The following is a 24481-nucleotide window of genomic DNA, read 5'->3' as shown; positions in this document are numbered from 1 at the left end:
TCTTCTTCGGGGCACTAAAGGGGCATAATTCTTCCTTGGGGCACAAATGGGGGGCATTATTCTTCCTAGGGGGCACTATTGTTCTTGGGGGCACAAATGGGGGGCCTTATTCTTCCTGCGGGGCACTAATCCGGCCATTGCTCTTACTGGGGGGGGCATTGATTCTGGGGTGCACTAATGGGGGCATTAATATTACTGGGGGCACTAATGTGGACAGTATTAATTTTTGGGGGCGCTAATAGGGGCATTACTATTACTGGGGGCACTAATGGGGCATTATTAATTCTGGGCATTACTAATGGGGGCATTAATTCTGTGTTGCACTAATGGGGGCATTAATATTACTAGGGGCACTAATGGGCCATTACTCTTACTGGTGGGCACTAATGGGGGGCATTAATTCTGGGGTGCACTAATGGGGGCATTAATATTACTGGGGGAACTAATGTGGACAGTATTCATTTTGGGGGCGCTAATGAAGGCATTATTAATTCTGTGCGGCACTAATGGGGGCATTCATTTTGGGGTGCACTAATGGGGGCATTAATATTATTGGGAGCCACAGTATGATAGCGACCCCCACAACCACACACCCTTTGGGGTGTGGCTTAACTTGGCCGGCATTTTTTGTTGGGAAAGGTGGCAACCCTTCCTAAACGTGACCTCAAAATGTGAACCAGGGACCCATTGATATAAAAAATTAAGGATGCAACATAGGCAGTATCTGTATTTTGCGAATCTGAAATTTGCGGACTGCAAAATACATACAGTCTTGTGCATGAGGCCTTACACTCTTCACATGCAGGGGCCTCCACTGCCTGGGGTCTCACATGCAGCCACTAGCAGTGCGACAGGAAGGCTCTGGCCTCCACCTGTGGCCTGGACACTCTCTCCATGTCTCTGTAGCCTCTGTCGTTGCTGTGGGACTTCTCTAGACCGGCTGTCTACACAGAGGCGCGCCTTACTTTCTGGTGAACACCCTACTTCCTGTTGGTGGGAAGGGCAGCTGCTTTTAAAGATTAGTTACTCAGTCCCCGTGAGTAATGCAGTGTCCCTATGCGTGCTCACACTTTTCATGACGTAGCTACGTGTCACTCTAGGCAGCCATGTTTTCATCTCAGACTGGACACAAGCAAACTCCCCCTTATTTCCAGGAGAGCCTCCTTGACCTGCACAATAAGAGCACTGAACAGTAATCTAAATACTCATCCAGGCCTGCTAGATTCAACATGGCAGAAATTCTGACTAATAAACAAGTGGCAACCCTCCCGAACATATTACGGTACATGGTAACATATTTGACTAATCTTTGAGTTTACTTGAGGGAAAGAGCAAGGGGGGATATGAAACTGGTGTACCGGAGAACTGGCTTAGTTGCCCATAGCAACCAATCAGAGTCCACCTTTAATTTTCCAAAAAAAACTGGGAATAATGAAAGGTGGAATCTGATTGGTTGCTATGGGCAACTAAGCCAGTTCTACTTTACACCAGCTTGATAAATCTCTCCCTAGGTGTTTAACAGTGTGACAACTGTTTAATACGTAAGCCCATCCTTCCCATCCTCTGGCTTTATTCCCCCATAATTCACGGCCTGCCCATTTCACACTGCTGCTCTATTCACAGGTGGTCGAGTACAGGAAGGAGGAAGATGCGGCACTCTCCACTGGCTAAAGACAAACCTTTATTATTCCTATATCAAGAGGATGCAGCATATAGGCAATGGCCGTCTTGCGTTACTACAGGTCAGCAGGCCTCACACAGCCAGTCCAATGGATTTATCACGGAACAGCATTCTGCAGCTACTTTGTACTGTGAAGCAAAAAACCTGCAGAATTTTTAATATAAACCTAGTTAAATGTGCAAAGCTTTGAAAGAACCTGAGAGTAAATAGATTGTCCCAGTTCTACTCTAATAGCGATGCTAGAGGTTTTCTTCCAGGGGAATCATTTTATTCATAAACAGAGTAGGGATGATCAAAAGTCAATTATTACTCATCTCACCAATCCTTCAGCTCTGCCTTTCCGATGCTGCTCTGGTTCACATTCCTTTCCGTTTTCTGGTCTCTGGCTTGACACACGAGAAATTACTGTCTGCTCTTCCCTTGTAAAGTGAATGGGGCTGGAATGCAATATATACGACGCAGGCAAGAAGTCCAGGAGTAACATTATTCCTGGGGAAAAATAAGAACGGAAAAAACCCTAGAAGTGTTTCCCATCCTTTCAAAGGAATGTCATTTTAAAGATAATGGGATGTTCTATTTCTTTTCACGATAGCCTGGCCCTGACGTGACAAGGGCTTACTTGTAATTTACAGATTAATGATATAGGAGCTTTATACTTTGATGGCACTTTGAAGAAAGAGAAATATAGACATCTTGACAGTACTTGGACAAATCTAAAAGAGACGTGAGATGCGGATGTCCAGGATGTCACAGATGACAGGTGGCTGAATGTAGAGGTGTACAGGTGTCATCAAGAGCTTCAATATTTTAATCACAAACAATATCTCACCTAATGCTATGTATAGGGCATTATCCTTCTTACAGGTCAATCACAATGAAATGATGTGCCTTATTTGCCCTAAATTTAAAATATTAGGGTATGGTCAAGCAACAAGTCATGCCCACCCAAGACAGCCAATGGCCACACAAAATATTGGCAGTAGTGGTTTGCCGCATAGGGCAGTCCAGGACACTGCTATACCCTTTAGCTTTACCGTTAGGACTCAAATGGTTGTCGAGTTATATGTGTGGTATATAGATTAGCCACATGACTGTTTTCTAAAGACTTGACATTCATGGTCTGTAAAAGATGTCATCTAAACATAAATTTGGACAAAATGTTCAATTTCTGTTGTCTGGGCTTCCATTGATGAGAAGCAGATCTGTCATCTGATGGGAAGGACTTTCCAAATACAGCCACCCAATAAAGAGTAAAACAAAATACAGTATATCAACTATTCCATAGATATCTGCCCTTGGACAGCATCTATTATGCTGGTTGGATCACGAAAAGGCATCAGTGGTCAACAGAAGATGGTCTAAATCAACCTCTATATCTGGAGGAAAGAAGGCTTTTACATTAACATAGGAGAAGATTATTTACAGTAAGAGCAGTGATACTATGGAACTCTCTGCCTGAGGAGGTGGTGATGGTGAGTTCACTAACAGAGTTCAAGAGGGGCCTGGATGTATTTCTGGAGTGTAATAATGTTATAGGATATAGCTACTAGAGAGGGGTTGTTGACCCAGATTGCCTGATTGGAGTCGGGAGGAATTTTTTTCCGCTAAAATGAGAAATATTGGCTTTTACCTCATGAGGGTTTTCCTCGGTTTTCCTTTGCTGGATGGACAGATGTGTTTTTTAGCTTTTAAAACTATGTTACTATAAAACCCTTTCGGCTGTCCGTGATGATCCGACAAAGGCACTGATCAAGTGCCAAAACATTTATCAAGAATTACACAATAAGGAAAGGTTTTAATATTCACCTGCCCGTTAGGAAGTCCATTTGTCAGCAGCCTTCATGACCGGTCCAGTAGTGGTGGGAGCAATGGAAGGTGCATAGCACAGCCCGCTTGGCTGTTTTCAAACCTCCATCTCTGGTCACTGCATATGACAGGTATTCTGATCTTAGCCATGAATGACTGGGATGGGAATACCTCTTAAACTCAATACATTCAGTACATTGCATTTGAGATATTAAAATATGTTAGCCAACATATCTAAGGAGGGATATCATCAGGTCATTGAAAAGTTTTCTAATGCAGTATCTTTGTTTGCTTTATTACAGCTGATTTGTAGTCAAACATTATTTGACCTATTGATTTTAGGTTCCAGCATTGTACTGAATAGGTATTTTGAGATACATCTTCACCAGTGTTCTAACTGGTGATCCGTGTGTCACCACATATCTGCTGGCTGTATTTTTATCCTGGCTAAATTAAGAGTTAATAGGCTTATGCATAGCACTATTCGTAGAGATGCTCTGCACCTCTCGGTGTAAAAAAAAAAACCAGTCTACAGAATATCTCATACAGAAGTTACAGACTAAATAAAAAAAATTTAGTTCCTCTATATGAAGGTATTTTTTTTCTTATGTTGCCTATTGACGGAAGTCAAATGTAAATGAAAAGAAATATACTATACTAAGGATGTGTTCTGACCAGCGTTGTTATTTCTGTTGCTCTGCTCCATCCTAGGAGCAGAATAGTGAAATAAAAATAATGATAATATGACATAACTGAGAAAAACAGCACCTGACGGACCCTATTGACTATAATGGGGTCCATCTGGTTTCAAATAGGTAGTGTGGCATTTTATTTTGCCCATGTTTTTGAGGGAATTTGTAATGGAGGCCCCAAACGAAGCCTAACCTTTAAAAGTTATTTTAGATATGGTTTTATACTGTTAGTATTTTAGATATGGTTTTATTATTTTAGTTATGCTTTTATTATTTTAGATGTGGTTTTATTCTTTTAGCTATGGCTTTACAGTACACAGTAATCCTGAAAGAATTACTATTAACACCGTACTGTTGGTTCTATAAAAAATATAGATGTGGCCAAAACTTGCAAGGTGCTTCCTCCCATTAATGTCATGTTCTTTGGGCTAGCTCATCCACTTGCTGGCACACATGGTATGTCTAGGTGGTGTTAGCAGCCATTACATTGCCTGGATAGTCATCTTGAAATGTAACTAACTGGCTTTGAACAAATCCTATTTAATGTACTGAGCCTTTCCTTGCCCTCCCCCACCTGTGCAGATGGTAAGACAAGCACTGACTTTGTCCTGTCAATCAGCGGCTAATCTCTGTTTCATAGCATTGCTTATAGGGTAATAAATCTCCAGCATGGCTTCTCCGGACGGTGTAAATAATTCCTCATATCGATGAAGAAATCGCTGAAGAGGCGGCAGAGCTGCTGGTGATACTTACTTCTACAGTTGTCTTGGTCTATTATACTGACATGTTGACATGGGAGCTGGCTTGTTAATAGGATCCCCAGCAAGAAATGTCACCATGAAAAAAGAAAAACAAGACAACCTTATTTTTATGGACATCCTTGGGCACAATACACCTGGAAGGACATCCACAATCAATAATCACTAAACATCCTTGGAGGAACCTAACGTCGCTTACTGAGTTGGAAGAAAAACATTTAGACAAATCTTATATCTTAAGACATTTAAGTGCTACAAGGAAACTAGCAAGATGTGGAAGACGCTATCTTGTAAGGTGAAGATCTTTAGATCATAGAAAGAAGATATTAGTCTGTAGCAATAATGAGGCTGATTGATGAAATGGCTGTCCGGAAGGCCCTGAGGAGGAACAAACTGTGCAAAGATTTCATCAATTCTGTCTCCTATCAGGTGAGATTTTGAAAAAACTTTATATGTTCCTCTAAAAATATTATTAGCAGTATTTTCGGCTGAAGACGTTTTGGTCCATGCCAACACTTGTTACTTTGTTTGCACTGAGGTTGGATAAATGTTGTTCAGTACTGCAATTCATACTCATCTTTGGGGTGTTAGGCAGAGGGCCCTCTGGGGCTCTATCACCCAAGGCTCACACCTAGAACCAGCTCTGTGCATTTAGATGGAGACATTTCCACATTGGTAACTCATTTGCACAAAATAATAATTTAAAGAATGATGTTTATTCTACTTCTACATTGTCTAGATCAGTGTTTCTCAATGTCCCTAAGCAAGCACTCCGAACTCAAGCAAATGTCATCAAAATTACCCCAATGCTATTATCATCCTCTGTGCTGCCTATTGCAACATGAGGGCAATCAGAGTACCACATATAATATAATATTAGCTCTACGGTATATCTATACAGAAGTTTCCAGTGCCCCTATATTAGGGTATTTTTCTTATTTTGCTTGTTGATGGAAGTGAAATGTAAATTAAACAAGATTTACTATATTTACTATACTATTTAATAGTAGGCAGCAGCGGACTGGCGCACCAGTTTACCAGAGGTTTACCCTGGTGGACCCAGGCTCTGATACCATAGTGGCCCCCAAAGATCCTGCAGAAAAAGAACATTTGGAGCTGCCTTTTGAGTCAATAACTTGCCACTAGGGTCTATTTCTCCAAATCAAAATCTATTATCTATTTATAGGTGATATGGGGCATGGGCCCAGAGAATTATTTCTGCTGGTGAGCACAAACTATAGGTTTGCTACCCAGTTGTACTAAAGACAGTGGGGGTGATTTATCAAACTGATGTAAAGTAAAACTGGCCTAGTTGGCCTTAGCAACCAGTCAGATTCCACCTTTCATTTTCCAGTGGAGCTGTGAAAAATGAAAGGTGGAATCTGATTGGTTGCTATGGGCGACTTAGCCAGTTTTACTTTATGCCAGTTTGATAAATCTTCCCCAGTGTTTTTTTTTGTTATACCTTTTAGGCTTTTTTTGACCTCCCCCCCCCCGGCCAGACCAGCAAAAGGGAAGCATACTTATCTGCACCGTTGCAGCCAGTCTAAGCAGATGTTTACAGAGGGGGTCCTGAGGAAGGCAGCCGAGGCCAGGACCCAGCAGCAGGGAGCAGATAAGTATGTTTCCCTTTTGCAAGTCTCGCCGGAAGGGGATTATAATGATAATAAAATGTATTTTTATAGTGCTAACATATTCCGCAATGTTTTACAGTTCAGGGATTTTGCCAAAACCCTGCTAAAAGGTGGACTTCCCCTTTAAATATTTGTGCCTACCATAAGGTTAAATGGAATGTGTCTTTAGAAAATGACCTATTATTTAAATCACGTTTGTATGTTAAAAATGTACAGTACAGACCAAAAGTTTGGACACACCGTCTCATTCAAAGAGTTTTCTTTATTTTCATGACTATGAAAATTGTAGATTCACACTGAAGGCATCAAAACTATGAATTAACACATGTGGAATTATATACATAACAAAAAAGTGTGAAACAACTGAAAATATGTCATATTCTAGGTTCTTCAAAGTAGCCACCTTTTGCTTTGATTACTGCTTTGCACACTCTTGGTATTCTCTTGATGAGCTTCAAGAGGTAGTCACCTGAAATGGTCTTCCAACAGTCTTGAAGGAGTTCCCAGAGATGCTTAGCACTTGTTGGCCCTTTTGCCTTTACTCTGCGGTCCAGCTCACCCCAAACCATCTCGATTGGGTTCAGGTCCGGTGACTGTCGAGGCCAGGTCATCTGGCGCAGCACCCCATCACTCTCCTTTATGGTTAAATAGCCCTTACACAGCCTGGAGGTGTGTTTGGGGTCATTGTCCTGTTGAAAAATAAATGATGGTCCAACTAAATGCAAACCAGATGGAATAGCATGCCGCTGCAAGATGCTGTGGTAGCCATGCTGGTTCAGTATGCCTTCAATTTTGAATAAATCCCCAACAGTGTCACCAGCAAAGCACCCCCACACCATCACACCTCCTCCTCCATGCTTCACGGTGGGAACCAGGCATGTAGAGTCCATCCGTTCACCTTTTCTGCGTCGCACAAAGACACGGTGGTTGGAACCAAAGATCTCAAATTTGGACTCATCAGACCAAAGCACAGATTTCCACTGGTCTAATGTCCATTCCTTGTGTTCTTTAGCCCAAACAAGTCTCTTCTGCTTGTTGCCTGTCCTTAGCAGTGGTTTCCTAGCAGATATTCTACCATGAAGGCCTGATTCACACAGTCTCCTCTTAACAGTTGTTCTAGAGATGTGTCTGCTGCTAGAACTCTGTGTGGCATTGACCTGGTCTCTAATCTGAGCTGCTGTTAACCTGCGATTTCTGAGGCTGGTGACTCGGAGAAACTTATCCTCCGCAGCAGAGGTGACTCTTGGTCTTCCTTTCCTGGGGCGGTCTGCATGTGAGCCAGTTTCTTTGTAGCGCTTGATGGTTTTTGTGACTGCACTTGGGGACACTTTCAAAGTTTTCCCAATTTTTCGGACTGACTGACCTTCATTTCTTAAAGTAATGATGGCCACTCGTTTTTCTTTACTTGGCTGCTTTCTTCTTGCCATAATACAAATTCTAACAGTCTATTCAGTAGGACTATCAGCTGTGTATCCACCTGACTTCTCCACAACACAACTGATGGTCCCAACCCCATTTATAAGGCAAGAAATCCCACTTATTAAACCTGACAGAGCACATCTGTGAAGTGAAAACCATTTCAGGGGACTACCTCTTGAAGCTCATCAAGAGAATGCCAAGAGTGTGCAAAGCAGTAATCAAAGCAAAAGGTGGCTACTTTGAAGAACCTAGAATATCACATATTTTCAGTTGTTTCACACTTTTTTGTTATGTATATAATTTCACATGTGTTAATTCATAGTTTTGATGCCTTCAGTGTGAAGCTACAATTTTCATAGTCATGAAAATAAAGAAAACTCTTTGAATGAGAAGGTGTGTCCAAACTTTTGGTCTGTACTGTAAATATTTTTTTTAGAATTTTTCCATGTCACTATATACAGTATAGTTAAAAAATGTATATCATTCTGCAATTTTCGGACTGGCCAGTAGGCCTAATAATAGGTAATGATTTGCTGTTCTGTACATGTAACTTTTTCAGTAGCTATTATCATTATCACCACAGGCAGAATTACAATGACAAGTAACAACTCTGTATAGATAACACAGGATCCACCTTTCAGAATAGGTGATATCACAGCTTATCAGCTCACTACTGACCGCACAGGTCACAGAGCATGTCTAGAAATCTCTCCCATAGAAGTCAATGGAGTCAGCGCCTATCCATTGTGTCTATGGCTCATGTAGCTGTTCTAAAAACATAGTTTAGGCCTAGACTTCTTTCACACTCGTGTTTTGGCTTTCCGTTTGTGAGATCCGTTCAGGGCTCTCACAAGCGGTCCAAAACGGATCAGTTTAGCCCTTAATGCATTCTGAATGGAAAAGGATCCGCTCAGAATGCATCAGTTTGCCTCCGTTCCGTCTCCATTCCGCTCTGGATGCGGACACCAAAACGCTGTTTTAGTGTCCGTCTGACGAAACTGAGCCAAACGGATCCATCCTGACAGACAATGCAAGTCAATGGGGGCGGATCCGTTTTCTATGACACAATCTGGCACAATAGAAAATGGATCTGTTCCCCATTGACTTTCAATGGTGTTCAAGATAGATCCGTCTTGGCTATGTTACAGATAATACAAACGGATCCGTTCTGAACGGATGCATGCGGTTGTATTATCTGAACGGATGCGTTTGTGCAGATCCATGACAGATCCGCATCAAACGTGAGTGTGAAAGTAGCCTTAGTAGCCAGTGTGAAAATTACAGGATTATATGCATAAAAATAAAATAAAAAATATAGATAGTAACTTGGAAACATTTAAACATTTACCAAAAAGTCAAAAAAATATGTTTAACATAAATATGTGATTGAAACAATAGGTCATTTTGTGATATACTGTGCTTTCCAGGAACAGTATGTTTTACTAAAAAGGTCCTACTGATTATAATAGTTTAGTAGTTACACTGAGCATACAAGCTTTGAATGAACATCCACGTGGCTGCATGTGGATCTTGCACAAGTGGCAGAAGCTAGGGTAATATTCTCTCATTCGCACTGATTGTATGTGAAGATATGTGGACTTCCTATTCTAATTTTATGTTATTTTCTAATTTTCTTTTTATGTTATTTTCTTAGATCTGTTGCTGCTGTGGGCCCTCTCCATGCTCTTTGTGTTGTGCATGCTTTCCTAGCATCAAGGTGTCTAGTGGTACCAGACTGCTGTACACGTTCTTCCACATTATAGCCTCCACCATATGCTGCCTCATGCTTTCCAGAAGAGTTTCAGAAACTGTCAAGGAGCATGTAAGTATGGGAAGTGGCATCGCTAAAGGATCATGTGCCTGGTGCAAAAATACATGCCTGTCAGCTGCATCCCCCCATAACATTCAGCTGCTTCTCTGGCTAAATTGCCTCTTAGCCTCTGTATCCCTGGTGGTCTGGGGGAAGTAAAGTAGGGTTAATGTCTGTATGCCAAGCCATCTATGGCAGCAAAGGTGTTAATGTCAGCATCCCTGGTGATCTAGGACAGAGATCAACAACCTCCACCATTCCAGCTGCGGTGAATCTATGACTCCCAGCAGGCACAAATGCTTCAGAACTCACACTGAAGTGACTTGAGCTGGGAGTTGTAGTTTCAGTGCCAGTGATTGCTGACTCCTGATCTAGAGCAGTGGGTCTAGGACAATGAAGCGGTTATTTCCAGTGTCTGTGATGGTCTTAGGCATTGTGGGGGGGAAGGGGGGGGGGGGTGAATGATCGCATTTTTAGTGACTAATGAGTTGATGTGGACAGGATAGTGTGTAGGCACAAGGAACAACTGGTATAGTTACAAACTCAGCATGATTATACTAAGGTGAGGTGAGAACAAATGTGAGACAGGATTTGGAAGAATGTTTTTTAGTATATTATACTATAATAATGTGATTCTTGTTGCATTGTGGTAAATGAAACGCTGGACTTTATCGCTACGTATAAATAATTGCACCGTATCCATATATTCTGCAGTATGTTTGTACATTAAGGCCATAGACTATAGATACCTTTGGTGCCTTTTTTACTATTTAGATGCATGTTCCACTATAAGACATCTTTGTAATAGTTTTTGATTACACATTTTGCTTTGGTGTCTTCGCACATTACATAAGCACTGGTGGGAATTGCACTAGATTTCGCAAAGGAGCATGCTATTTAATTAATTTGGTGCAAATTATCAGACACGCTGGCCATTTTTCTCTTCCTTCTGACACTTTGTGGCCATCATAAAGTATGGTGTGCACTGTGCACCAAACAGATTTGTGCACAAGATAATAAATATGGTGCATTTTACACCCACTCTTAGCCACAACCCTTTTCCTAGAAGTTTTTTAAAAACGGATCCGTTTGTATTATCTGTAACATAGCCAAGACGGATCCGTCATGAACTCTATTGAAAGTCAATGGGAGACGGATCCGTTTTCTATTGTGCCAGATTGTGTCAGTTTCGTCAAACGGACACCAAAACACTGCAGGTAGCGTTTTGGTGTCCACCTCCAGCGGAATGGAGACGGAATGGAGACAAACTGATGCATTCTGAGCGGATCCTTTTCCATTCAGAATGCATTAGGGCAAAACTGATGCGTTTTGGACTGCTTGTGAGAGCCCTGAACGGATCTCCCAAACGGAAAAACCAAAACGCCAGTGTGAGAGTACCCTTACATGTACGCTCCTTTTTGTGCTCTTTGTGCCAGAATTATGGATGGTTTTGCTTTGTCAGTCTCCCCCATTATTTTGCATCTTAATTATGAATCTGCATCTGATTATGTATTGTCTTCTTTCAATGGCAGGTGCCTTGGATTTCTCTCCTGTGCAACCATCTGCCTGGTGGTAAGGACTGTGACAATCTTGTCGGGTATACAGCTGTGTACCGAGTCTGCTTTGGCACTGCTTCTTTCTACTTCATCCAGTCAGTATTCCTTATCAATGTGAAGTCTACGCAGGAGTTTAGAGCCATGGTCCACAACGGGTAACGTTTAATACTTCATAAAACCACCTAATCATATGTAATTACTTATGGTCCTGTTACATAGACTGATGTTACAGGCAGTGATGGAAGGCTTGCTTTATATGCAGCACCGATCTTCGCTGTATGGGGATAAATTATCAGCACTGCAGTTGCTCACAGAGAATCATTGTTTCTGGGCAGCGGATCACTTTTTACACAGTTAGATCTGCTACACAGAAACTATCATTTCTAGTACTGGCCAAAAGACATGGTAACCCGATGAATGGGTGTTTGCTCGTTCATCTAATAATTGCTGGCCCATTTTTAATGTGCCAATTATCGGGAATAAGTGTTTCTACAAATGCTCATCCCCGATTATTGGGCCAATTATCGGTCTATGTAAAAGGATCTTCAGTCTTGTAGCCCAGCCCCTTTTAGTTCTTTAGATTTATACATATATATATATATATATATATATATACAGTATATATATTTAAATTATACAAAAAGATAAATGGGGTGGCTCACCCTGCTTTAGGATTACTATGGTGCTCCAACTACAATTGATGCACCCAAATCAAGAGGTAGGAAAATATAAATAGAGAAATGTAGAAGGGCACTCAACATATGGAGTCACATCGAATCATGGAGGTCCAAACAATATCGATTTATTGAACACGTCTAAAATAGGCAGTCATATCATAAAAACAAGTACAACATGCAATGGCAATTAAACGAGCAACACTCCGAAACGCGTTTGATGCTCTATTGATTGACTTGCATAGTGGGGTTACTTTGCTTTGAAAAAAAGAAAGAAAAAAGACTAAATCGCACGGATTGCAATTACCCGAAAGACACAACACTTGGAGAGGAACGCCTACAGGATCGAGGAAGAGGCAAGCATCCAATCTTGCTGTACCCGAAAAAAGGGCCATTTAATGTGCGTGACTCGATTACGAAAGTGCCTGGGTTAACTATTGAATCTGTGTTCGAAAGCTACAGCACGTGGGACGCCGAAGATCAAGTTCGTTATTTCACAGTCGAATACTCAACTACTGCTACAGTGCCGATCAACAGAAGGCCGCGAATAAGCTTCTATAGACAAAGCTAAGTATTTATTCGTTGAACATTGTTTCCTGTGCCGACTTTAATACCATTCGAAAAAATGTGGGACGCCACTAAATTGTTTTAATCGAGACGGCCTAAGACCATACGATTATTTAATAGAAAAAAATCTGAAGTTCCTACGATTATTTAATAGAAAAAATCGAAAGTTCCTACAATTCGGAAATGTAGGACTTCCAATCTGCTTATAACGTTTACCTGCGTTCTTTTGTGGTATTGGACATTTTATTTGAAACCTCCCCTTCTTTTATACACATTGACATTGCTTGTTTAATTGCCATTGTATGTTGTACTTGTTTTTATGATATGTTTTATGGTGTGTTGACATTTTGCTAATCTTAATATTTTTGACTGCCTATTTTAGACGTGTTCAATAAATCGATATTGTTTGGACCTCCATGATTCAATTTGACTCCATATGTTGAGTGCCCTTCTACATTTCTCTATATATATTTAAATACATAATAAAAAGGAGTGAATATGAAACAATTGTAAATGATCTTAATTTGGCTTCAGTCACATCTGCTTGGAGCTCAATTTTTTTCTAGTAAAATGCCAGACCGCATGATCGAAACCTGACAGACCCATTGTCAGCCAGAGGGGTCCATCATGTAACGGGTCCAGCAGTCCTTCCATTTTGTTGTTCTGTCCCTATGATGGAACAGATCTGAACTGACAAATGCACATGTGAACAGATCCTAAGAGTTAAAGGGGATGGTCACTTTTTTGGATCTCTTTGTTTATAGGATACAGTTATTTTGCACATACCATACGGTTTTACATTCCATTATTAATTTGTGATAAAAACTGGTTTGCTGTAACTTGAGATGTGGAATGGAGATTATGGTAAGAACAGTGGCGCATTGATGAACCATCATGTGATGTACCATGTAATTGCTGCGTATATAAGCATCTTTTGAATGTGCTGGCATAATCAGGTGTCATACAAGAAATAGCTTCTGTATATACCTGTGCAGGCAGGGAATGCTGATACTTCACGTGACGGCTGAGTTCATCAGTGCCTCACTATTGCTTACATCAACACACAGAACAAGTTTAAGATGAGTTTGAGAATGTAGTCTTAGGCTACTTTCACACTAGCGTTCGTCGGTCCGCTCGTGAGCTCCGTTTGAAGGGGCTCACGAGCGGACCCGAACGCAGCCGTCCAGCCCTGATGCAGTCTGAATGGAGCGGATCCGCTCAGACTGCATCAGTCTGGCGGCGTTCAGCCTCCGCTCCGCTCTCCTCCGCACGGACAGGCGGACAGCTGAACTCTGCTTGCAGCGTTCGGGTGTCCGCCTGGCCGTGCGGAGGCGTGCGTATCCGTCCAGACTTACAATGTAAGTCAATGGGGACGGATCCGTTTGAAGATGCCACAATATGGCTCAATCTTCAGGCGGATCCGTCCCCCATTGACTTTACATTGAAAGTCTGGACGGATCCGTACGAGGCTATTTTCACACTTATATGTTGCTGTTATATGCTAAAATAATGCAGACGGATCCGTTCTGAACGGAGCCTCCGTCTGCATTATTATGATCGGATCCGTTCAGAACGGATCCGATCGAACGCTAGTGTGAAAGTAGCCTAAGTTGTGTCATTTTTATGTTAAGTCACATAGCATTATATTCAAAAAGTGGCCAACCTCTGACAATGACCCTGAAAGGTTTAACGGGGTTCTCCAAGATTGGGAACCACTTTTCATATGGCCAGAGGACAGTGCTAGACCAGCTAGACCAGACATGCTGACTACATGGTTATTGACTAGACATCTCTGGTGATGTGTGTGTAGACGGCACGTCACGCCTCTGGTCCAGAGACCGCAAGTGGAGAAGAGAAGGGAGCATGGCACTGGAACCAAAGTGCTAGTGACAGGTGAGTCTTGGAGACCCCCTCTAATATGGCATCCAAAATTGTATAGCACGGGGTTATCATTTGTGTCCTTTGTCACATCATTATCTCATTATTGGGCATCATGGTGGCTCTGTGGTTAGCACTGGGGTCCTTTTTTAATTCTGACTAAGGGCAACATCTGCATGGAGTTTGTATGTTCTTGTGTTTGTGTGGGTTTCCTCCCACACTCCAAAGACATACTGATAGGGAATTTAGATTGTGAGCTCCACTGGGGACAGCAAATGATGTAAAGCGCTGCTGAATATAGCAGCGCTATATAAGTGAATTAAATAATAATAATTATTGACTTTGGAAAACTATAGGATCCATGATGGGTACATTTGTGTTATGTTTTGTAGGTTTTGGTGTCTGAAGTTCCTGATTTTGATTGGCATGTGTGCTGCAGCATTCTTTATCCCCAGTGATTATTTTATACGAGGTAAGAGATGCCAATTATGCTTTTAAATATGTTGAAAGGTAGATTACTCTGCATTGGCATAGTTCTGTATATAGATTTACTTTAGGTCTTCCATGAGTTTCGTGCTTGTATTCCACAAGGCCTGAATAAAGCCAAGTACCTGTGACCACCCTCAGTTTTAGACCAAATGCACACGGCCGTGAGCGGTCCGTGGAACCACGGGCTGGATTCCTGCTGAGAGCAGGAACGAACAGAGTCATTGGTTGCTATGACGCCGTGCGCTCCCTGCTGCCGCCGCAATACAGTAGTACACTGGTACGATCTGTACCAGTGTATTACTGTATTGCGGCAGCAAGGAGCGCACGGCGTCATAGCAACCAATGACGCCGTGCGCTCCTGCTCTCAGCAGGAATCCAGCCCGTGGTTCCACGGACCGCTCACGGCCGTGTGCATTCAGCCTTATGCTGCACCTTATCTCTGGCATTCCCATAAAAATGAATAGAGCCACAATAGACATGTGCAATCACTTCTCCAATCAAACAGCGGAAGATAAAACCCCCATCCTTCGTTCTCATGATCGGTGGGTGAGGCCAGTGGTCAGACCACCAGCAATCTGACAGTTATCCCCTATCCTATGGATAGGGAATAAGTGACCTTTGTGGGAAAACACCCTTTAACCATCTGAGGGAAAGCAATGAGATTTTTACAAACATTACTTAAAATGTTGTATATATTAGAAAAGCGTGGTTGCTTTAAGGCTTACTTTATTATGACTTAATAATTAATAATATTATAATAATAAATAGTGATGGCCTTGCGGTTCGCCCGACACGTGACACGTCCATCAGGTGGGACAGGACAGCTAATTAAGACGTGTCAGAACATGGACATACCCCCATCCCTATAACAGAACCCGATTTGGCTTGTAGCCATTTTACATTATGTGTTTTGCCAGTGTAGGGAGAGGTTGCATTTTGGAGCTGTTAGGAACTTAGGGACACCAAACGCTAGCTAATAGGGCCACAAAAGTCCTTTTAAGGACTGGTAACTTTGTCTTATCGATAGGTGTGATACACAGAGGAGTGTGATATACTTATAATATACTTTCTAACATAGAAAGTATATTATAGTACATTTGTATGCTTCCACAAAATAGTTATTAAGATTTTCTATATACCTGCGTCCACAAAATTACTGCTTGAGGCCTCTTGCACACAAAAGTTTTTTTCTTCGTTTACTTTCCGTTTTTTGCGTTCCATATACGGAACCATTCATTTCTGTTTTTCCGTTCTGTTCAAAGGTAGAACATATCCTATTATTGTCCGCATAACGGACAAGGATAGTACTGTTCTATCAGGGACCAGCTGTTCTGTCCCGCAAAAAACTGAATGCACACGGACATCATCCGTATTTTTTGCGGATCCGTTTTTTGAAGACCGCTAAATACTAAAAAAGTCATATGGTCGTGTGTAAGAGGCCTGAGGGGGATAATCCAGCTTCAATTAACAACTTATTGAGGCCTGCCATATATCAGCTTCCACAAAATAGTGATAGAGGTTTTCCATATACCTGCGTCCACAGAATTACTGCTTGAGGGTGATATACCTGCTTCAACTAACAGCTGATTAAGGCCTACCTTATATCAGCTTCCACAAATACTGCTCTTCTCTAGGGACTTTGGTATAGGGTCATTTTGAAAATGACAGGCAGAGGAAGAGGCAGGCCGTTCCACAGGGGTGGTAGGGGTCTGACAAGTGCACCAGGCCGGAGCCTAAGTGGGAAGTTGGAGAAGGTGTGTGCGATTATGTCAAAGGACGCACCAGAGTTAGTTGAGTGGCTAGCTTAGCCTTCCGCTTCTGCACCCTCCTCATCCTCTGCTGTGTGCACCCCCAAAGACACCACCACCACCACCATAGCCCCTCCACTCAAGTCAGAGGAATTATATTCCCATCCATTCCCAGACCTTACTGATGCGCAGCCATTCTTGGCATCGAATAAGGAAGAGGAGGTAGCAATGGCCGCCACACAGCGGTCTGACGACAGTACCCAGATCAGCCCAAGGAGGGTGGTCCCCGCTGTTGCTGCCTACTCCGAGATCTCTAATGTCAGTGGTGGTGAAGGTGACAATGATGACATGTCGAAGGACGTCACGTGGGTGCCCACAAGAGAGTAAGAGGAGGGGAGTTCAGAGGGAGAGACAGAGCAGCAGATAAGGAGGAGAAGCAGGCAGAACTAGCAGTGCACAGGAGGCAAAAAGCAGACTGAAAATGTATCTGGAGCGAGCCATCCACCATGCACGGTCACATCTTGCGCTCCCAGGACGCCGGCACATGGCTCCTCAGTGTGGGCTTTTCTTAACGTGTCAGCTGATGCCTGTGCTGTCAATGCATAAGTCACGGTAAGCCCAACACTCACCTAGGGGCGACCGCCTTAAGAAGGCACCTGGCCTCCAATCACCGAGCCCAGTGGGAGCAACGCCATCAAAACCCACAAAGCCACACTCCCGGCACTCCACGTCCTTCCTCTTCTCCTTCTCCTCTCTCCTCCCATTTGTCCTCCACTCCACCTTCCACCATGCCATCGTTGCGTTCATCTGGCACAAAGCAGGCTTCTGTGGCCCAAAATGTTTGAGCGCAAAAAAAAAATGATGATGCCGGATAATCCTCTTGCCCAACGGCTGACCGCTGACTTTTCGGAACTGCTAGCCCTTTAACTACTGCCATATAAATTGGTGGACTCGGAGGCCTTTAGAAAATTTGTGGCCATTGGCACACCTCGATGGAAGGTCCCCGGAAGGAAATATTTCTCCCAGAAGGGCATCCCTGAACTATGGCCATGTTCAGCAGCAAGTTAATATATCTCTAGCACACAGTGTCAGTGCCAAGATACATCTGGCCACAGACACGTGGTCTAGCAAACACGAGCAGGGAAGGTACACAACTTTTACTGCCCACTGGGTGAACCTTCTGACGGCTATCAAGCATGTAACCCTTGGCACCCTTGTGGATTTGGTGTTACCGCCACAGATTGCATGCAGGCCGGCCTCTTCTCCTCCTCCTACTCCATCCTCGGTCTCCTCCTCGGATTACTTGTCCTTTTCCACTGCTACCACCTCTTCTGCTGCACCCCTCAAGCTCCCCAGAATCTATTCAACGTGCCTGGTGAGACGTTGCCATGCTGTTCTGCGGCTGTTGTGCCTGGAAGCCAAGAGCCACACCGATCCTGCACTGCTTTCAGCTCTGCCGTCACAGGCCGATCAGTGGCTAACCCCGCTCAATTTGACAGTTGGTAAAGTGGTGTGCGACAACGGTGCCAATCTGCTGAGTGCGCTGAAACAGGGCAAAATGACACACGTGTCATGCATGGCATACGTCCTGAACTTAGTCGTGCAGCGATTTGTTGCCAAGTACTCCGGGGTCTAGGACGTCTTGCGGCAGGCCAGGAAAATCTCTGGCCATTTTATCTTACACGGCCATGGCTTGCCTTGCTAAAGTTCAGCGGCGACACCACTTGCCCGTCAGACGTCTAATTTGTGACTGCCCGACGCACTGGAACTCCACCTTGTATATGCTTGATAGGCTGCTCCAGCAGAAACGTGCCGTTAACGACTACCTGTACTAACTCTATGGCAGGACAGGTTCTGGGGAGCTTGCTTTCTTTTCACTGCGCCAGTGGCTGCTCGTACGCGATGCATGCAGACTTCTGCAGCCATTTGATGAGATCACCAAACTGGTCAGTCGCAGCCAGGGCACCATCAGTGACATCGTACCTTTCGCCTATCGTGTCATTGATCAAGATGTCGAGGAGCAAGAGCTGGAAGATGAGGAAGTCGCAATGCTGAATGAATTCCCAGGGGGGCTACTCCATCTGAGACAAGCCAGAGGAGGATGGTTGCTGGGGGGAGGAGGAAGAGGAGCAAGAAGAGTGGGCTTTAAACTTTTCGGGGATCCCTTGTGTTGTAATATAATCACACCCACATAATCACACCCCTGTCTCACTCCTCTGCCTCTCATTATGGTGGTGTATGAACCGCATTCACCATAAGGACCTTCTAATGTCACAGGGTCATGTGACTGTGCTCCCCACCCCGTACTGTGCCCCTCACCTCGTACTATGCCCCCTTATACCCTGCATTTGCCCTCTTACCACACCCTGTGCAGTGTCCCTAGTCATTCCCTGTACTGTGCCCTCTTATTCCCGAGGCATAGGGAATTCTTGCTTTGGTGTAAGGCCCCATTGCCTTTTTACTTTACGGTATGGCGGTGTTATCCGGTCACTATACAGAGGTGTTATCCGTACAATGTATGGCGCTAGTATCCAATAACTGGATGGCCATAACTGTATCCCTTTGCCTGCCCACGCCATCCTTTTTTAGACCTGGCATGAGCGGGAAAAATATGCAGATTGCGGTGCTAAGGACCTTTGTGCCACAATCTGCGTTAGAAATACGCCTAACATAGACATATTTCTATATAATAAATATTAGTGTCCCAATCACAGAGTCTGTAGATAGCGGCAGCATCAGAAGGCCACAGAGTGGCAAGGTGACATATAGTGGAGGCAGGAGCAGCATGAGAAGGCCACAGAGTGACAAGGTGACATAGTTTGGAGGTGGCGGCAGCATCAGGAGGCCACAGAGTGGCTAGGCGACATAGAGTAAAGGTAGAAGCAGCATCAGCAGACCACAGAGTGGCAAGATGACATTGTATGGAGGTGGGTGGCCATACCAGTACCCGCTGAAGATGGTGGGTGAAAGAAGGAGCACTTGGCATCAGATGTGTGGCATCAATTGGGTGGCAGAATCAAAATAGTAGCTGAGGCAGGTAGCCAGAAGAAACCAGTCTCTTTTGTCGAAAGTGTTGGTTTGGCACCATGGATGATGTAGTCTGATGCATCAGGAATTGGTGGGTGGAAATCCTGGCTGATCCATTCCAGATTCATCTTCACAAAGGTCAGTCTCTCCACAGTTTTGTTGGAGAGGCGAGTTCTTCTTTAGGTAACTATGGCCTCCGCCGCACTAAACACCTACTCTGATGCCACACTACTGGCCGGGTAGGACAGCTTTTCCAGGGCAAACTCTGCCAGTTGCGGCCACAAATCCAGTTTGGCTGCCCAGTAGTCCAGCGGATCTTCAGTGACGGCTGGCAGGGTGCACTCCAAGTAGTCCACCACCTGCTGGTTCGGGTTCTGCTCTATGTCTACCTGCTGGTGAGTAGTTTCTTTACTATGCGGGTGAAGAAAGCTGCTCATCAGCGACTCTAGACTCAGGCTGCTGGTGCTGCTGTCGCTTGCGATTAAGTCGAAGATCGAGTCCACCAATCAATGGGTTGCTGGTCAAGACATGACCGCTAGCTGACACTGGGAGCTCAGGCCTCTCGAAGTGACCCCTGCTGCCATGCCCCCTTACTCTTCTGTGACCTGTGCCTGTGCCTGCGCCAGAAACATTTAGGCCTCTGCCACTCCCCTATGCAGGGCCTGGCACTTCTCTGTCTGACATACTGTTAGCTGAACTAAATAAATAAAAATTAAATTTAAACACCCCTAAAAGCACCGAATATATTGTACTGAAATAGGCCACTAAACGCTTTTGCCACATATAACTGTAGAAGTGAACTGAGAATAAATTTTTCTTTTTGTACTGAAATAGGCCACTAAACGCTTTTACCACAATTAACTGCAACAGTGAAGTGTGTATATATTTTTCTTTTTCCACAGATATAAGCCACTAAAGGCTTTTCAACATAGCACTTGCACCCCAAGAACAAATTGCTGGAATGACAGAGCTGTATAATGGCTATTTGGATCCCCAAATAATCTTTCCCTACACTTGTAAATCGCTTTTTTTCACAATGAGATTTTTCCTACCACTGTCCCTAGCGCCTTCTGACATCTTTTCCTGCATTAAGATGCTGTAAAATGATTCCTCCCTATCCTTTCCCTGCACTTATAAATCGTTTTTTCATATTTTTTTCACAATGAGGGTTTTCCTATTGCTGTCCCTAGCGCCTTCTCACGTCTATCCCTGCACTCAGACCGCTGGAAAATGTCTGAATCCAAGATGGCCACCGTATTTATAGGGCTGTGACATCACAGGGCTGGCTGCTGATTGGCTGCATGCATGGCATTATGGGTGATCCCGCATTCCCAGAGTTCCTTGCCCCATGTCCTCACACGTATAGCCGCCATTTTATATTGCGATTCGTTACCACGAAGCCCGAGGAAATTCGCATTTGTTGCAAATCAGCTTTGATTCGCTTATCTCTACTACATGCTCCATTCAATGCATTTTTTATTATTATTTTGTTGTCTGCTACAAGTAAAAATCACAATAAACATCAAAAGACACTTAAAATGGTATGTGTAAGGAAACCCTAGATTTGAGGTGGTTTGGTGGTATTGGGTCTATAGTCTGTTATAAAAACAGTATACTTAAGTTATGGTATGATATTCCTAACATAATGTTTAAAATGACTTGAAAAGCACCTGTACAAAAAAGAGAAAAATTCGCAAAATTCCACTAAAAACACGCGTAAACAAACACCACAATAAAACATGATGAACTGTTGGTGTTTTATTTTTACATATGTTTTAAAAAGCAGGAAAAAAAACTTGAATGAAGTCATGTTATCCACTCCTGACTTCGGTTTCATAACCATAATAAAATAGCAAATAGTAGAGCAAAGCTTAAAAAATTCTCAGATTTAAACTTAACTCTATTTTTGGTGGATTCCTATGGGATAGGAGGAAAGCGAGGTTTCCCTATTCTCTCCTTACCAGGAATAAGAGGCGGGGAGGCATTTCTTTGCCTGACATCACCTCATATCTGCAGGCCATACATCTGGAGAGATGGTTATCATTGACGCATCATGATCCTCTTCCTATGCATGTTGATATGGAAAAATCTCTGCTGGGGAGGCATAGGGAATTCTTGCTTTGGTGTAAGGCCCCATTGCCGAGAAAACGGGAATTACCGTATGATCTACTCAGATGCACTATCCGTAACTGCCAAAAATCAGAGGAGCTTAATCTGGGAAGGGGCAAATTGTCTCCCCTGACACCCCTTTATTTGTTACCACAGATATTGGTTAAGCGGCCATTAGTGGTCACAAAAATATGGGCATCTGTGAATCACCTTCGAATGGGTGACTTGGGTAGGTCCAAGGCTAATGGTGATTTCTACAAAGATATCACGGGCATTAGCGATGCTCCTGGTGACATACTACAAACCTGGGACTTTGAGAAATCATGTGCCAAAATCCGGAAATCCAATAGTTTCCCCCTGCCAGACCCCACGTTGCTAGAGAACTATGTAATGCTCCCTACCTTGCCAAATAAATGTTTGTCTATGATATATAGACAGTTATCTAGCAATAAGAACCCTCAAGACCCTACATACCTAAATAACTGGGAGCGGGAGTTGAACATGAAACTGGATGACAGGAATAGAACGAGTATTCTGGCCAATTCCCATGGTTTCTCTACGTGTATTAGAGTTCAGGAGAATTCATATAAAACATTATCAAGATGGTATAGGACTCCGGAGTTTCTCCATAGAATAAACCTATCCCCTTCAGACAAATGTTGGAGATGCTCTTCTGGTGTTGGAAACATCTCTCACATTTGGTGGTTTTGCCCCAAGCTGAAGGAGTTCTGGGCTAAAATAGAGGATATCATTAATGAGGTTTGCCCTGAGAAGGTCAAACTTTCGGCCTCGCTAGTATTACTTTGGCTACCAGAAGGGAGTTTTAAACCAAGGAAAATGAGCCTAGCTACCCACATGATTACTGCGGCTAAACTTCTGATCCCCCTGAAGTGGAGGGATGAGAACCCCCATCAATAGCGTTGTGGTATGAGAAGATGACGTATCTGTGCCGTATGGAAGAGATGATCGGTTGGGAAAATAAGACCAGGAAAGCTTTCCTCCAAGTATGGCAGCCGTGGATAACACATATGTCAGAAAAGAGACAGATAGATATGAAGGTTTAACCCAACAACTAACTTGGGGTATCCAGAAACTCAGGGCTCCTTTAGTTTTCTCTGGAATTTGCTACCTCAGACTAGAATGCGCTTTTGGTCGCCCCCCCTTTCATCCCCCCCCTCCTTTCCCCCTTTTCTGTAGTTACTCTTATTCTTTAATGAGTCTGATTATGCAGTGTCCAATGAATCTGCTCTGTGTCTTGCCAACAGGACTTGTGTTCCATGCCGCTTGTGTTGTCAGGCATTTGCCTCTGATGCTGTACTTCTCCTTGCTTATGTCACGCAGGGACCAGGTTCTCTGGGCCACCACATTGTTATGTACACCTGCTGTATCTATTGGTCTATCTGTATAACATAAGTGTATGCTTGTCATTTTTATCATACATTTCTCAATAAAAAGAGATTTGTTAAAAAAAAATAAAAAAAATTCTCAGATTTGTACTTATGACACTGGCTGACCTGTTACATGTGCACTTGGCAGCTGAAGGCATCTGTGTTGGTCCCATGTTCATATGTGCCTGCAGTGCTGAGAAAAATGATTACTGCATGAGCTATTATCTTTCACCTGGCAATAAGTTATTTTACCCCAACTGATGCAATGAGTTGCTTCTCATTTCTTAAACAACAATGTTGAAAGACACATCTCGTGATCGTGGAAAAGATGTTAGTCTGTTTGAGAAGGGTCAAATCATTGGCATGCATCAAGCAGAGAAAACATCTAAGGAGATTGCAGAAACTACTAAAATTTGATTAAGAACTGTGCAACGCATCATTAAAAACTGGAAGGATAGTGGGGACCCATCGTATTCGAGGAAGAAATGTGGCCGGAAAAAAATCCTCAATGATCGTGATCGGTGATCTCTTAAATGTTTGGTGATATCAAATAGAAGAAAAACAACAGTAGAACTAAGGGCTATGTTTAATAGTGAAAGTAAGAGCATTTCCACACGCACAATGCAAAGGGAACTCAAGGGATTGGGACTGAACAGCTGTGTAGCCGTAAGAAAACCACTAATCAGTGAGGCAAACCAGAAAGAAAGGCTTCAATTTGCTAGGGACCATAAAGATTGGACTCTGGAGCAATGGAAGAAGGTCATGTGGTCTGATGAGTCCAGATTTACCCTGTCCCAGAGTGATCGGCGCATCAGGGTAAGAAGAGAGGCAGATGAAGTGATGAACCCATCATGCCTAGTGCCTACAGTACACGCCTGTGGGGGAGGTGCTATGATCTGGGGTTGCTGCAGTTGGTCAGGTCTAGGTTCACCAACAGTATGTGCTCCGAGAATGAGGTCAGCTGACTACCTGAACATACTGAAGACCAGGTTATTCCATCAATGGATTGTTTCTTCCCTGATGGCACGGGTATATTCCAAGATTACAATGTCAGGATTCATCGGGCTCAAATTGTGAAAGAGAGGTTCATGGAGCATGAGACATCATTTTGACACATGGATTGGCCACCACAAAGTCCAGACCTTAACCCCATTGAGAATCTATGGGACGTGCTGGAGAAGGCTTTGCGCAGCAGTCAGACTCTACCATCATCAATGCAAGATCTTGGTGAAAAATGTATGCAAC

The 24481-nt window shown here is 43.4% G+C and overlaps 1 protein-coding gene across 1 annotated transcript in view; it reads left to right on the top strand.

The window, feature by feature from the left end:
- The first annotated feature begins 5279 nt into the window (after positions 1-5279).
- Positions 5280-24481, top strand: part of SERINC4 (serine incorporator 4) — a 49748-nt gene continuing 30546 nt past the window's right edge. The window contains exons 1-4 of the mRNA XM_044277044.1: positions 5280-5366; positions 9645-9812; positions 11333-11511; positions 14868-14947. Coding sequence (XP_044132979.1) covers positions 5280-5366; positions 9645-9812; positions 11333-11511; positions 14868-14947 — 514 coding nt within the window. The remainder of the gene's footprint in view (positions 5367-9644; positions 9813-11332; positions 11512-14867; positions 14948-24481) is intronic.

Source organism: Bufo gargarizans, chromosome 2 (genome assembly GCF_014858855.1).
Source record: "Bufo gargarizans isolate SCDJY-AF-19 chromosome 2, ASM1485885v1, whole genome shotgun sequence".
In the NCBI taxonomy this organism is placed as follows: Eukaryota; Metazoa; Chordata; class Amphibia; order Anura; family Bufonidae; genus Bufo; species Bufo gargarizans.
The sequence above is the reverse complement of the archived record's forward strand: the minus strand, read 5'-3'. Positions and strand labels throughout refer to the sequence as shown.